Here is a 16,638-nt window from a genome sequence, read left to right as displayed (position 1 = left end):
TTCAAAATTACTTCTGCTCCAATTGATATGTTCCCATATTTTCAGCAGTTTAAAGCATTGTGAAATGCATCTGGATCTCACTGTTCTTTGACCCATACTTGAGAGCACATTGCACGTGTATTTTGCAGAATAGCCAAAGTTCAACTGTGAAGTTTTTTTACTGTCCATCAAGTGTATATTGCCATGGTTCACCTATGAACGTTGGCCACATCGGGAATGCCCTGGAGAACCTCCAGCATTGTGGGACCAAATCTCAACAAGAATCAGTGTTTCAAGGAAAGAATGGAGCAGAGGGCCAACCTACTCGAAAATGAAAATAAAATTTGCAGAGCTAACACTGACCCACCACTTTGAATTACACTGGACCAGAGCCACTAAAAACACCAAGGGGAGGAGCCACCTGCATCCTGAGGCAACTTTGATCATTTCTGTGGGAGTGAGGTCACATTTTTAAAACATTCCTAGAGCCAATTCAAACACACCCAATCCCAAAACACATTATTAGCTGTGCATCTTCAGTGCCAGGAGAATTGCACACAGGCAGATCCAGATTGATGCTTTGGATGATCCTAAATTAACCCTCTTCCATGAAGTGGGTGGAAGAAACAAGGTCACTGCAGCTGCTCTGGATTATGATCCAATTTACTGTTCTCAATTGGAAAAAGTAATTTTAAAACTTAAATCCTGCAAAGTATTTTATTAATATGAACATGGAGAATCACAAAACAAAATAGATGTTTCCTCCAGCTTTTAAGGCAAATCGGGAAAACAGAGTTACACATCAAGAAATTAGTCCTATAAAATAAAATACATCCAAAAAGAAAGAACTACAGAAAAAGAGCCAGATATAAAGGCAAAAGTAAATCACAAAAATCTGTAGACACCTTGGTTGAAGTAAAATCACACAAAGTGCTGGAGAAACTTAGCAGGTCAAACCATGCCCTTTATGTAGCAAAGGTAAAGATACAGAACTGACGTTCATCAAAGTGCGATAAAATGCCAGGGGGAGAGGGAGAAGGGGTGGCAAAGGCAGGAGATGATAGGTGGAGAAAGGAGCGAGGGGGCATCTGCAATGAGGTGAAGGGATGGCTGGGTGGGTGAAAGAATTAGAAAGACAGGAAGGGGGGGGAGCAGGTTTAGTGGAAGGCAGTGAAGTCAATGCTCATGCTATCTGGCTGGAGAGTGCCCAGATGAAATATAGAGTGTCGTTCCTCCAATTTGCGGGTGGGCAGGGTGGGATAGTACACAAGGCTATGGACAAACATGTGAACAAGGGAGTGTGACTCAGAATTGAAATGGTGGGCGATTGGGAAGCCGCTGTGGTTGCAAATGGAGCGGAGGTGCTCAGCAAAGTGACTAGTCTCTCCGCTGTAAAGAATGCCACAAAGGGAGCACCAGGTGCAGTAAATTAGTGCTCTAGCTGTTCAAGTGTTGCTTCTCATGAAAGGCCTGTTTGGGGCCCCAGATTGTGAGGGAGGAGGTGTGGGCACAAGTCTTGAACCATCCTGTGGATGGGGAGGAATGAGTGCACGAGGGGAAAGCAGAGGGACAGCTACCCATGGAAGGCTGAGAGGGGAGGAGAAGGAAAAATATGTCTGGTGGTGGGATCCTGTAGTAAGTATTGGAAATTCCAGCGGATAATGTGTTGGATGCGGAGGCTGGTGGGGTGGTTGGTGAGGGTGAGAAGGATTCCATGTTTTAAAGCCAATGCTGTCAAAATGATGACTGGGTAGAGAGATTCAGGCATTGCATTACCATTTGAAAGTGGCAATTTGCTTTATTTTTTAAGCTGAACAACAACTAGCTTGTAAGCATAATTCCCTAACATGCACCAAATTCTTTGCCTCAATCTTTTATTAACACTTTTTTTTAAATAATCCTCCACTGCCTAATATCTACACATGAAAGTGTGACCAAAGTCAAAATAATTAATTGTTTTATTTACTGGATTCTACATGTATACACCCAATTAGTTCAAGTTTACTGTTACATGTAAAAACACAGAAATGCTGGAGGAACTCAACCGGTCTTCTCAGCATCCAAAAAAGAGAAGATATATTACCAACATTTCGGGCCTGAGTCCTTCTTCATGGAATAAGTAGAAGGAGCCAGAAGCAGGAAAGCTCAGAATTCAGACAGTGCTGGTTGGGGGAGGAAACCAGACCAACAAAAGGTGTTAATTGGATATGATAAAGGATGAGATAAGAATTTAATCGTGTTGTATCAAAATTACTTCTGCTCCAATTGATATGTTCCCATATTTTCAGCAGTTTAAAGCATTGTGAAATGCATCTGAATCTCACTGTTCTTTGACCCATACTCGAGAGCACATTGCACGTGTATTTTGCAGAATAGCCAAAAATCAACTGTGAAGTTTTTTTTACTGTCCATCAAGTGTATATTGCCATGGTTCACCTATGAACGTTGGCCACATAGGGAATGTTGTGTGAAAGGAGACAGGAAAAAGAGCTAGAGCAAGGTGATGGGGTAAGATGTTGGGTGGGAGGGGTTTAATGAAAGCCAGAGAAGCCATTTGGTTGGAGAGTGTCCAGTGGGAAGAGGTTTCAGTCTCAGTCTGACAGTGCATTAGAGCATGAGCAAACATGACACCAAGGGAATAGGATAAGGAATTGAAATGGGTGGCCACTGGAAGATCCACACTATTGCTGTGGATGGAGCAGAGATGCTTGAGAAAGTGAGTTCCAAGTCTATGTCCAGTCTCTCCGATGTAGAGGAGACCACAACGGGAGAACTGGATGCAGTAGATGACTCCTGCAGATTCACAAGTGAAATGCATCCAGTAGTCCCGTTGTGGTCTCCTCTACATCGGAGAGACTGGGAGATCGCTTTGTTGAGCACCTTGGCTGTCAGCCACAATAGTGTAGATCTCCCATTCCCTTGCTGATATGTCCATCCATGGTTTCATGCACTGCCAGACTGAGACCACCTGCAAACTGGAGATTTAAAAAAACTTCATTTCCAGACTGGGCACCCTCTTTCCAGATGACAATAATATCGACTTCTCTGGCTTTCGTTAAACCAACCCCCCCCCACCCCAACTTCCCCTGTCGCCTTCCTCCAGCTCTCTCCCTTTTCCCTGTCGCCTTTCACACAAACATGATAAATTCTTACCTCATCCCTTATCGTATCCAATTAACTCCTTTTGTTGGTCTGGATTCCTCCCCCAACCAGCACTGTCTGAATTCGGAGACTTTCTAAGATTTCCTGCTTCTGGCTCATTTTGCTTATTCCTTGAAGAAAAACTCAGGCCTGAAACGTCAGTAATATATCTTTGCTTTTTTGGATGCTGAGAAGACCAGCTGAGTTCCTCCAGCATTTCTGTGTTTTTACGACAATCACAGCGTGTGAAAACTTTCGTGTTTCACTCTTACTCTTGCATGTGCCAGGATGTAGTGACAGTGGGTGTTTTGTGATCAGGCTGGTAGGCATCTCATACTTAGTACAGGAGAGTACAGAAGCACAGAGCTAAAAGCTTAGAGGTCATAACACTTTCCCTTCATAAGATCCAAATAAATGAACCTATTCCAGATACTTTGATACATGCTTCTGCAAAGTCTCAGTAAAGCCTCATTGTCCAAAAAAACAAATCACCAACCCAAAAATAGCTCCATTTGGATTTTTTTTAATTACCTGGATGTTTTGCAGATGTAAAGTGCTTACAAATGAATACACCATAGAATAATGTCTGGGGAAAACAATCCAAATTCTCTTACAATGTAAAATGTCAAATATTCAAAATACTATTATAACTGGATGGAAAAGTCAAAGTCCTCTTTCTCAAGTAGTCCCAAAATCAGAAAACCTGATATCTCACCCAACAATTCCCAGGACTGGAAACCCAAACACTACTCATTCATATTGATACACAAAAAGATTAATTAATTCATTAACTATTTTCACTTCAGCAGCAGCATAACATTTTGTCAAGTCAAATTTTTGCCGCAGTTTGCGTAATGGATAGTGCCAAGCTGTTACAGCGCCAGCGGCCCAGGTTCATATCCCACACCGTCTGAAGGAATTTTTTATATTCTCCCCGTGTCTGCAAGGGTTTCCTCCCGCCCTCCAAAAAGTTTAATTGGGTAGCATGGACTCATGGGCCAGAAGGACCTGTTACTGTGCTGTATCTCATGCTTAAAATCAACTTAAAGAGGCAGGATGTCAGAATAGCGGAATCCATGTCTGCAATCTGACCTACACTCAATCTCAATGCACCTTCATAAAATATATAAATGTATATTAATTGGAAGAATGACAAACAGAGCAATTCCTGACTAAAAAAAAACACAAAAAGATTTAAATTTATATTACTGTATCTATCAAACATTCCAAATGATTCAAGTGCAATTAATTATCTTGAAGTGACTGCATAGAATCAACACAAAGGCAGCAATTTGTACAAAAGCCTACATGCAGCAAGTAAATAGATGATCTGTTATAATGCTTTTGATTGTTTAACCAGCTGTGGAATATCAAAAATAAAACATTCTGTTCAAATGTAAATAGCACTATGGGATTTGTGCTCCAGGCAAACTACTATACATGTATTGATAAAAGGAGTGTTTATAATAAGGAGGATAACTTTATTGTCATGTACATAAATACAAAAAAAAGTTTTCTTTTGTTTGCCTGTAAAGGCACACCTCAGCCATAATGATATTGGTTGTATTGGAGACACCCTGAGGAAGTGCGACACTAACCAGTGCCTGGAGAAGTATCTGAACATATATTTTCCCACTGTTGCAATGAGTGCTACTTGCACAGAGTTTTAACAAGAGGGTATGAGAGCATGATGGTTATGCCTTGGCTAATAACCTGGAGACAAATTCAACTACCAATGTATTTAAATTAACACCAATTAATAGAATTAAATTTTAAAATGAATTGCTAGTATCAGGGATGTCTATGTGAAAAGGTTATAAAATTTCATCTACATGTCTATCCATCCTAATCCTTTTATGGCTCTGTGACTCCTAATTCACACCAATATGGTAAAGGGGCTGAAAAGGACCAAAGTCTTGTATCAAGTACAACAGAAATAACTTTGGAAGTCCCATCTAGCATTGACTGAAGAGTCATGTATTTCTGCCCACGGCAAAGGCTTTCCATCACCACCCAATTTTGTCCAATCCCACTCAAGTGGCCAAGACAAGCTGTGTACCATCAAGAAGGATCATCTCCCACTAACACAAGATGTCCTGCAGTTTGTGGCCATGAATCAAAAACAGCTTGGAATCCTCCTGCTGGAATGGCCTAACAGACACCTTCAGTTGATGAACCAATTGCTCTTCCATTCTGAAGATGACTTTCAAGATGACATTGATGGCAGCAAGGATGCAGAAAACATCAATGCAGATCAACAAAAAGAAAACAAAAAAAAAATCACTAATCAAGCTGGCCAAACTCTGAAAGTCATATCCAATCTTATTCAGGTGTGAAGAGAAAGTAAGATGAAAGGGGAAAAAAAGCATCGCTTGTTCACAGGACTCAATGGATTCATTTGTATTGATGCAATTGTATTGTTACCATTGTAACAAAAATGTTTGGCTTTCAACTGAGGTATCCCATGCTGTGTGACATTACAATAGTGTGAAATAGAATAGATTTAGAAGAGATCTAACATCTCAAAATTGGACATTTAGAAACTTTGGGGCATGAACAGCAGCATTAATTGACTCCTACACCAATAACAGGGTCCAACATACCCTTCACTTCACCATTACTATAAGCCTAGGACTCACCCAGGTTCAATAATGAGAGTAAAGAGCAGATCTGGAAACCACCTGGCATGCAATAAAGTGACAATATAATAAAGTTACTAAGCAGGAGCATATCAATGCTGGTGTACAATTAAATCAACTTAATTTCTCCACCATTCACAGTGGAACAGAACCAAAGTTGAAATGTTTACAAAACTCTTTAGCCTGGCATTTTGAACAGATCTATGCATTTCTGTCTCCACTTTCATTAATACCAATCTTCACCCAATTTAGTTTCCTGTACATAATATATGGCCAGCTCTCCACTGGCCATCGTGACAGAGGTGCACCAAAGAAAAGGTACAAGGACTGCCTAAAGAAATCTCTTGGTGCCTGCCACATTGACCACCGCCAGTGGGCTGATATCGCCTCAAACCGTGCATCTTGGCACCTCACAGTTTGGCGGGCAGCAACCTCCTTTGAAGAAGACCGCAGAGCCCACCTCACTGACAAAAGGCAAAGGAGGAAAAACCCAACACCCAACCCCAACCAACCAATATTCCCCTGCAACCGCTGCAACCGTGTCTGCCTGTCCTGCATCGGACTTGTCAGCCACAAACGAGCCTGCAGCTGACGTGGACATTTACCCCCTCCATAAATCTTCGTCCGCGAAGCCAAGCCAAAGAGAAAGAGACATAATATATATTAAAATAAATTGACTTAGCAAAGTGGATTCAGTAAAGGTTTGGAATCAAACAGCATCATTGCTCTAGCAGTGAGGAAATGTGCTCCAGACCCACCAATCCCCTAACCAAGCCCTTACAGTACAGATACATTAATGACATGGGCTCAATGCAAAAAAATTGCTCTGGTCGATGAGCCTCGAAAAGGCGGAACAAATCCAATCCAACCATTTGCCAAGGCATCAGTTCACTCTCAGCAAAATGATGCAAATTGTCAGGAAAAGTGGCACCTTGAGGAATTTGATTAACAATTAAACTCTTCGATGACACTTAAGTCCCACCAAGACCATTTATCTCCAAGTCTCATTTCTAGTCTTGATTCAAATTGGCAAACAAAAGAGCCAAATCCAGAGGCAAGGTTAAGTATGGCTCCAATAACTGGTGAGGTATGCAGAACGCACAGCAAAATATCATAAGCCAGTGACTTTCCAATCATCTCTTCTCACCAGATTTGTGCTTGGCCCAATTTGGAGTGTTTTTTATTGGTAAAGGCAATGTAATGTCAAAGGTATTAATTTATTGGCATGACTGAAAATGGTCACTGACGACCACTATGCACATGAATTTTACATACCGCATTAGTGGCCTTGCTGTGGAAAAGCAGGGACCGTTTTATTGCCAGATGTCCGTGGGAGTTCGTCAAAGCTTAGGTTTCTTTAGACAGACATTTCATCAATGACCTTCCCTCAAGCCCAAGGTCAGAAGTGGGGATGTACAATAATGACTGCAGTGTGTTTTTGTTTTAACATTTAGGGGATGTGGGCTTTGCAGGCTGAACTAGCATTTAATTGCCCATCGCTAATTGGAACACGGATGAGCTGCCTTCTTGAATCGCTGTAGTCCTTGAGATGTGGATGATGTTGGGGAGAGTTCCAGGTTTAAGTCCCAGCGACAGGGCTAGGATAAAATAAATATATTTCTATAATTCTTTAGTTCCTCACCTCAAGACGCTCTCCTAATAAATGAATAATGCTAGTTCTGAGGCCGCCATTTCCTGCAGGTGTTCCCCAGCTCAGAATGCTCTCCCCAGAGAAGTTCAAGTTTGAAACTCTACCGCACACCTTCTTTTACAGTTAAATTGACCATTACCAACACCCATCGTTTTTCAATGAATGAGAGCAATTGTTTTGAACACAGAATGCACTTTGTATCCTTAACCACAAAGAATGAAAACAAAGCTGGAATTCACATTCAGCATTCACTATTCTTGCACGTGTAAAGACTCCACATTCAATATCCTGTGGCCAATTAATATGGAGTTTCTGCAGATGTTCAGCAATTAATCCCATGCAGTCTCTGAAAGCTGAACTGGAATTTTTTGAATTAATGAGATAATTCATCACTGAGGGCTCACATCAGGATTTACAGTGGTCATTTCACAAGAGTGCTGAAAGTTTATATACATTTGCCCCCAAAATTCTTCTTTCTTCTTTGGCTTGGCTTCGCGGACGAAGATTTATGGAGGGGGTAAAAAAGTCCACGTCAGCTGCAGGCTCGTTTGTGGCTGACCAGTCCGATGCGGGACAGGCAAACACGATTGCAGCGGTTGCAAGGGAAAATTGGTTGGTTGGGGTTGGGTGTTGGGTTTTTCCTCCTTTGCCTTTTGTCAGTGAGGTGGGCTCTGCGGTCTTCTTCAAAGGAGGCTGCTGCCCGCCAAACTGTGAGGCGCCAAGATGCACGGTTTGAGGCGTTATCAGCCCACTGGCGGTGGTCAATGTGGCAGGCACCAAGAGATTTCTTTAGGCAGTCCTTGTACCTTTTCTTTGGTGCACCTCTGTCACGGTGGCCAGTGGAGAGCTCGCCATATAATACGATCTTGGGAAGGCGATGGTCCTCCATTCTGGAGACGTGACCCATCCAGCGCAGCTGGATCTTCAGCAGCGTGGACTCGATGCTGTCGACCTCTGCCATCTCGAGTACCTCGTTAGGGGTGTGAGCGCTCCAATGGATGTTGAGGATGGAGCGGAGACAACGCTGGTGGAAGCGTTCTAGGAGCCGTAGGTGGTGCCGGTAGAGGACCCATGATTCGGAGCCGAACAGGAGTGTGGGTATGACAACGGCTCTGTATACGCTTATCTTTGTGAGGTTTTTCAGTTGGTTGTTTTTCCAGACTCTTTTGTGTAGTCTTCCAAAGGCGCTATTTGCCTTGGCGAGTCTGTTGTCTATCTCATTGTCGATCCTTGCATCTGATGAAATGGTGCAGCCGAGATAGGTAAAATAGGTGCTAGCTAAATAGTGAGGTGGAGATTTGATCAGCTTCCCTAAACATTTCCCCACTTCAAATTAACTAGTTTTGTTACTTTTTCCTCCACTCACGACTACCTTTGTCAGTGAGCCGAGGGGAATTGAATTTCAATCATGGGCGAGTGAAACGAGAAAGTCTGCAGATGCTGCTGGAGGAACTCAGACAGTCTTTTCAGCATCTACAAGAGACAAAGATCTAGTGCCTACATTTTGAGCCTGAGCCTTCCTTCAAGAACTGCAGAATGCTGGATTCTTGAGTGAACAAAGAGAAGCTGGAGATACTCGGGTTGGGACCCTTTAGCACGACTGAATTGAGTTTCAATTGTGGGTTACCTTGAATCCCAAAGTTTCGACTTTGCCACTTGCAATATGCACTGTATTATTTGACACAATCTCACCATTAATTTGCCTTTTCAATTGATCAACTGTTATGTTCTGCATTGACACATTTTACACATAATTTTAACCCCCCCCCCCCCCCCCCCACACAATTCTCTAGTCAGTCAATGAAATTTCCAATCAACGTGCAAAATGACATTTATTTCAAATCAAACTGGCACTTGAGCAGAATCTTATCGGATACTCTATTCAACAGTTGATCTTCCATCAATTAAGATTAACTGGAGACTTGTATTATTTACCGTTTTATGAATCCTTGTGTCAGAAAATTGCCAACCACATTTCTCAAAAACCCAGCATGACGAAGAACCTTATTTTTTTCAATTACATTACACAGAATTATCCATCAGGCTGTATGACCAACCAAAACACATAAATGAAAATTTCAATTCAACAAATGAGAGATCAAGATGAAACACAAGACAGAATTAATACAAATTAAGCTAAGGTTTGAGCCCAGGCACACCCTCAGGATTGAGAACGACTTGCTTCAACTCCAATTCTCAGTTATGGAAGATGTCACTCAATGATGCATGTATTGTGGTGCATGCACAGACTCCTTATCAATTGGTCCATCCTTCACTCAGTCTCCCTATCACTATCCCTTTTATCCAAACTACCTTCCTCAGTCACCTTTCTGCCTCATCTTCCTCTGCTCCCACTCACCTTCTTCTCACTTTACCCCTTGCATTTACTTTTTAGATTTATTGTCAAGAGTACATACATGAGATTACATACAACCCTGAGATTCCTTTCTCCTGCGGGCACAGCAGAATTACCACTGATTGGTAGTGCAAATAAGAGTTGCATCAGAGTTTTCCCTCTGATGTCCTGGGCTGTGTCCACTATCTTTTGGAGGGCTTTACACTCAGGGTTATTAATATTCCCATATCAGGATGAGGATGTTTCCATATCCTCACATCCCATTAGAGGAGGTTTTCTTCTTGATTATCTGGGTTCCAGTTGCTGCACACTGTTCTTGCCTAGAGAGAAGAGGTCTCTGATTGTCAAATGCCCACGTAGAACTCCCTGAACTCAGCAGGAGAGCCAGAGTCTGAGGGCACCTGGGAGCCCCGCCAGGGAATGGACTAGGATTTAGAAGTCTAATTGGTAATTTGCCTCTCTGAAAATCCATCAAGAAACCACTTAAATTACATTAAACTGAATTCAATAGTGAAACACCTAAAATCACTTGTACAGCTGAATCATTCAAATACAGTGAGACCCATTGTATCCAGCACCTCCAAGGATTGATAGATGCCAGATAAATGAGTTTTCTGCTTACTTGAGACTGTGTTGTATAAATAGAGAACTAACAGCGAGGCATGCCAATTTTAAACTTCCGTATTTTTACCCATTATTTTCCACAATTTTTTTTTTCCAGTCACTTGAAGATGCTTGAATTCCGGATAACAGGTATTTTACTGAATTTGGATATATTTTTCAGACTATTACATTCTATAATACTGCCTGTGTGACTGACAAGTGGCCAAGGTAATTTGTAAACCTGGTGACAGTCTGCTTATCTGATCATAGACCATGCAAGTCTTTCAGTGTGAAAATTTATGTAGATATTCTATGACTAATACAATTAATGTAAGGTATATATTAGTTCAATACCTTTTTTTACATCAATTATATCTTATACCACAGAAATTGAATAGATTAAAATCAGATTTATCAGATCAATGTTTTAGATGTAGTGAGGACGTAGAATCTTTCATACATTCAACGTGGTCCTGTCCTAATGTGAGACCCTTTTGGGTGTCTGAAAGTAATATTTTTTTTACAAGTTACAGAAGTTGTTTTTCCATTAAATCCTGATCTGTTGTTATTAGGAAATATTGAAGGTACAACTTCTAAATTGAAAATATCAATTGAAATTTGTTAAATTAGCCTTAGCAGTTGTGAAAAAATTAATTGCAATCACTTGGAAATTGGATACATCTTTAACATTGCCACAGTGGCACACTGAAATTCAAAGTTGTATCCCTTTGGGGAAAAAAATTACTTACAAATTAAGGAATAAATATTTCATGTTTTTACAAATTTGCCTCCCGTACACTCAAATAATAGAATTAAATTTGTAGTGATATCCTTCTTACCCCTCTAGCCCTGCAGAATTCTCCTCTGTATGTTAGAATTAGGACTAATGAGTTGTACTGCACAACTTCTCTCTCTGCCATCCAAGATTCTTTGTAGCTTTTTCTTTTTATACTTTTTTTATACTTTTCCTTTTATACTTTTTTTTTTACTTTTTCAATTTGTTTTTTTTTTCTTTTTGGGGGTGGGGGAGGTTGGGTGGGAGTATCAAGTCTAGCAGAGCAGGAATTATGTCAGAAGTGGTTGTCCAAATACTCATGACAGTGGTACTATGACTGACTATTAAAGTAAATTAGTCATATCACCTTTATTTGTCGTTCATACCATGCTCGTATGGTAAAGATGAAATAGTGTTTCTCCAAGTCCATGGAGAATATTTACATAATTATAAGTTAGAATAGAAGTTAAACACATTAAAATATTAACACGCATACAGTAAAAGTTCATGGTACATTATCCCCATGTGTTCTAGGAATTCAGGGGTCTGATGACTTGGAGGGAAAAAAAAACTGTTGCCCAACCTGGACACTATCCGCTGCAGGGTCTTGCGGTCCAAAGTGGTACAGCTTCCAAACCAAGCAGTGATGGAGTTCCACAGGATGCTCTCAATACATCCTCTGTCGAATGTAGTGAGGATGGAGGGTGGGAGATAAAACTTTCCTCAGCCTTTGCAGAAAGTAGAGGTGCTGCTGGGCTTTCTTGGTTATGGAGCTGGTGTTGAGGGACCAGACAAAATTCTTCTCCAAGGAACTTGATAGTCTTGACGACCTCAATGGTCAAGCTGACAATGGTCAGCGGTGTGTGGTTCCTGCGTGGGCCCTCCTGAAGTCAAAAACCATCTTTGAACATCTCCCTCCTAGAGGTCTCCCTTTTAGAGCCTTATCTTTCTCCTGCATAACACCCATCAAGGAAGTGATTCTGTCAGAGACACTGCAAATCCCAGAGAGAAGGTCCTTAATCCATTGTCCTGTGGTGGATGCCTGGAGCTTCATTGGTGGGGACTGAACACAAGAGGGCGTGGTACGAGGCACACCATCAACTTCCCTTTGTCAGTCAGTGCTATTAAATTAATGTCACCTTCAGCAGTCGGTGAAGGCTGAGAAGAAGCTACAACCCCACAAATGTTCAGATTCCCAATCTGGATGTAAGGGACCCAAGTGTTACAGTATTTAAACAATAGGATATCTATGTGGCTGATAGAAGGCAAAAACCTCAGTAAAACAGGTTGACAGTCTGCTTGATAAGGGATAAAGGTACTCAATATTGGAGGGTGACAGTGTGACTTACGGTGCAGTGACGACAAAATGATAAATGTTTGGGCTACAGAAGTTCATTATAAATTACAAAGCCAACATAAGAATATAAAAAAATGTAAGGTTGGCTTACACATACAAGTGTAACAATCAAAAATATCCATCTAAACAAACTCCACCTACAGAAGTGGCCAACTTGCAACTGGGTTTCCAAAGCAGCATTCCTGCAATTCAATAGACAAATCTGGTGCAAAGTTTTTTTTTCCAAAATCATTCCATTTTCTTACACAATAGAATAGAAGTAAAAAACAAATGAAACCATAATAAATGTGATTATCTTTGAAAGAAGATTGAAAACCTGTACAAGGGAGCAAAAATTAGCACAGGCAAATTTTAAAATACCCATCTCATGGGTATTTGTGTAGAGATCTGATGATTTCCTTAGCAACCACCCATACCACAGTTAAGGCAGAAAATCTGATCCAGACTAACTAAAAGGTAAACAGACTAAATATTTGACAGGTAATTTCTTGAGACAAATGCATTGATCAAAAGCAAATGAACTGCAACACCACTTGCTTTTTGGTTCCTTTTCCTGGAGGAAACCGTACAAAGATGAAAAGTACATTTATCTGGATGTTCACCAATTTCCTTAGTTACATTTTACTTCTACAGTTTATGGCACTATCCCAGTTTTGGAAATTTCTTTTTAAAAAAATTGTAATATATTCCCTTCTTTATTACTTTTTTAAAAAAATCAATGTTAGGTTGATATAGGCTGAAGTATTTTTCTTACCAAAGTAAACTTCAAAATCTTAAGCAGTTCCACATATAACTATTGTTTCAAAATAAAGAAAAACAACACAATTGAACTGAAATAACATCCTTATCTTATTAATTCACAACATAATTTAATTAAGATAAAAAAATGGGCATTGGTTAAGAATTTCAGAATGCTATTCCTGTGCAGAGCAGCTGGCACCAAATCCTGCACTAATTAAAATCAACAAAGTGAAGCATCCGTGTTTGAGGAACTGCAAGAAAGTAGTTCACAAGCACTGTATAACACAAGAAATTGGGAACCTACCAATCTTGACTGTTAATAGCATCACCGTATCCTGGAGTATCTACCACTGTTAAGCGTAGTTTGACTCCTCGCTCTTCAATTTCCACTGTTGAGGCTTCAATTTGTACTGTTCTTTCAATCTTTTCTGTGAAAATAAATAGTCGCCGTACTTTTCTTACTAATGTGTTTCCAATCTCTTCCAAACTCCACTCAAGAAAAATAAGGATGCTATGACAAAATCTTCAAATAAGCCACAAAATCTTCAAATAAGCCACAAAATCTTCAAATAAGCCAATGGCTTCTATTCGGGCAAGATTGAAAGTTATTTTAAAATAAGCACACAAAGACACTGAAGTTTTAAGTTCCATACAGTTATATCAGTTCGTGTTTGCTGTGTAGGTCATTTTTGTCAGAACTTCCAGATAATTTCTTCAAAAAAGGTTTTAAATCCAACTCAATTCCTATTTCCATAATTTTTAATGAGGGTTTTACAATCCAACTATTTTCCTATTTGTAGCCAACTGCATTTTCTTAAAACTCTGTTTATCTATTCTTGAAGATCTATTTTCCTTCCCCGTTCTTCGTATTTTGGAGGAAAACATTTATTGTCACCCACAACAGGTTTTCAGGTCCTGACATACAATCTGTTGGTGAGCAGAAATATTAACGCTTAAAGCTCACTTTGACAGAAGCAGCTGTCACTAAGACGAGGGCCAAAACTAATTAGAATGCGGGCAGATCTTCACATCAATCTTTGTTCGTGGAGATTATTTTTCTATGGATGACCACATATTATTCTCATGCACCTCTAATGATTTACTATTAGAGATTTGTGTTACTTTTGGAGAAGGGAGGTAGATTTTAAAAGAGAGGGTCAAAGTAAGTCCAAAGTAAATGTTTAGTTAAACTTGACAGCACCTTGCTATGCCTCTATTATGGGATATTATCTGTGGAAAAACAATTATATTTTGGAAAAAGAACATCAATTCCAAACATATGGAGTAGTTTTGATAACTGGTGCTACAGCTATCACATTACACTCTGCAAAAGGATTTCAGCATGACGGACAGCTCATGAGCCTTGACCTTGAAACACAAATAAAGGAGGACATTTTCTGAAAAACTGTAAACATCAGCTTCAAATGTCCTGCAGCTGCAGTTTCTAATACATTTCCCCCTTTTTATCTATTTCCCCTCATTCCCCACTTGCCTTTCCTTGAAGCAGTTAACTGTTACTGGGTGCAATTTTATTAGAACTTAAAGAAATCTGATGTCACTCAAAAACTTTTTGTTTTGAGCTTAATTTGGGAGTGGGTTTGATTATTCAGCCAAGAAGAGTGTCAGTTATGAACCACACCTTATGACTTACACTGTATCCATAACAAAACACATTCCAAAATGCATCACCAGTTATTTATCAGGAACAAAGACCATCTCTATTTCTTCTTCTTCTACTCCAGGAAAACTATTAAATCATCTGAATTTTTACCCCAACTAATACAGATCTGCCATTAAGCACTGCACCTTTGTGGTAAACTATACAATCTTTATTGCAAATGTGACAACATGACTACATTACTTAACAGTTAAAATTTTAGAAATTCCCCCCATAATTGATTTACCTGCAGCCCCAGGTACGTAACGCTCAGGGTAGAGGTCAGTCAGAAACAGGCTGTTGATCAGTGTTGACTTTCCAAGGCCAGACTCACCTGGGGAAGGTGCAAAATGACATCATAAGATCATTAAAATGTGTGACTAAGGGAATTATGCACAAACTGACAACAGTTGAGCAGATTAGAAACAAAAAAGACAAAAGATGATTTAAAGCAGTGGTTTTCAAACTGCTGCCCTACACTCACATTCCACCTTAAGCAATCCCTATGCCATAGATGCTCTGTGATCAGCAAGGGATTACATAAGATGGTATGCGAGTGGAAATAAAAAGTTTGAAAACCACTGATTTGATCGTCCCTAATTGACTCGTTATGTGCACAGTTTCACAACTCCAAAGAAAATGGGCCAATGACAATTTTTCTCAGGCAAAATGTCTCAGTAACAATTGGATCTAGAGCAGTGGTTCTCAAAACTTTTCTTCCCACCTTAAGTAATGCCTTATTAATCACAGAGCACTTGTGGCATAGGGATTGCTTAAGATGGAATGAGAATTTAGGGGGCAGTTTGAAAGCCACCGATTTAAAGGAACCAATCTTAATAATTCACTCTTTTGTAATTTCAATGAAGAGGAAATGTTATTTTGATATACAGGTACATGTTTTAAGTATGAATATTTAACACTGGCAAAAATGTCATCACACTGATGAGCATTTTGAAGATTTATCGAATTACATTAAGCCATTTATTCAAAAGTAAATGATTGGTTTTCAGTTTGTACTCAGTTAAGATCAAATAAACAACAGCCACTCAAACAATCATTATTTCGGTCTTAATCAGAAGAAGGTTTTAGAAGCAAAATTTTTGTAACAGTTAAGTGTGTAGTACTACCCATCATCAGGTACTTTCCCAACTATCCGTATATTTCAGTGTACAAGTCAAGTCTTGAAACTCTTAAAAAGCACTCAAAAATCAGGGGTCGACTTATACGTCATATACAAAAATGAGAACATAAATTCACTACACAAATTCAGTGTACAAGACAACCCTTGAAACACCATGAAGAACCCAACCTACAACAAATTTTCTATCATGGATTTCTTGGTCGCTTCTATTACTTTTAACTTAAAACTTGCTTCATACTCTTGACATTTTACTGGAGGCTCCGTGATTACAATGTCCAACAGTTTAGTCAACGCGATGTTTGAGGATCGACTTAAACAACCAATATATAATAAAATCATGAAAATTAGGCTGAAAATGGGGACCTGACTTATCTGAAGGTCGACATACACCAAAATATATGGTATTTATGTAAAAGCCGTGACACAACTGGGAATTTAATAATTATATTGGAAATTCAATAATTATATTGGAAACATTGACTGAACATAATTGACTCATGGAACTTATGACTAAGAGGATTCTGTTGAAAAGTTTGAAAACCACTGTTTTAATCATCCCTAATTGACTCGTTATATGCACGGTTTCATAGCTCCAAAG

General features: G+C 39.7%; 1 protein-coding gene across 6 annotated transcripts in view; it reads right to left on the bottom strand.

Moving 5' to 3' along the window:
* The window catches only part of LOC138761488 (septin-2), a 206,284-nt gene that overhangs the window by 141,192 nt on the left and 48,454 nt on the right, over nucleotides 1–16,638 (bottom strand). For all 6 annotated transcript variants that reach the window (XM_069933703.1, XM_069933705.1, XM_069933702.1 and 3 more), the window contains 2 exons: nucleotides 15,147–15,233; nucleotides 13,547–13,670 (listed from right to left, as the gene is read on the bottom strand). In XM_069933703.1, coding sequence (XP_069789804.1) covers nucleotides 13,547–13,670; nucleotides 15,147–15,233 — 211 coding nt within the window. The remainder of the gene's footprint in view (nucleotides 1–13,546; nucleotides 13,671–15,146; nucleotides 15,234–16,638) is intronic.

Source organism: Narcine bancroftii, chromosome 4, assembly GCF_036971445.1.
Source record: "Narcine bancroftii isolate sNarBan1 chromosome 4, sNarBan1.hap1, whole genome shotgun sequence".
Taxonomy (NCBI): domain Eukaryota; kingdom Metazoa; phylum Chordata; class Chondrichthyes; order Torpediniformes; family Narcinidae; genus Narcine; species Narcine bancroftii.
Note: the sequence above shows the minus strand (reverse complement) of the source record. Positions and strands in the feature narration are given on the sequence as shown.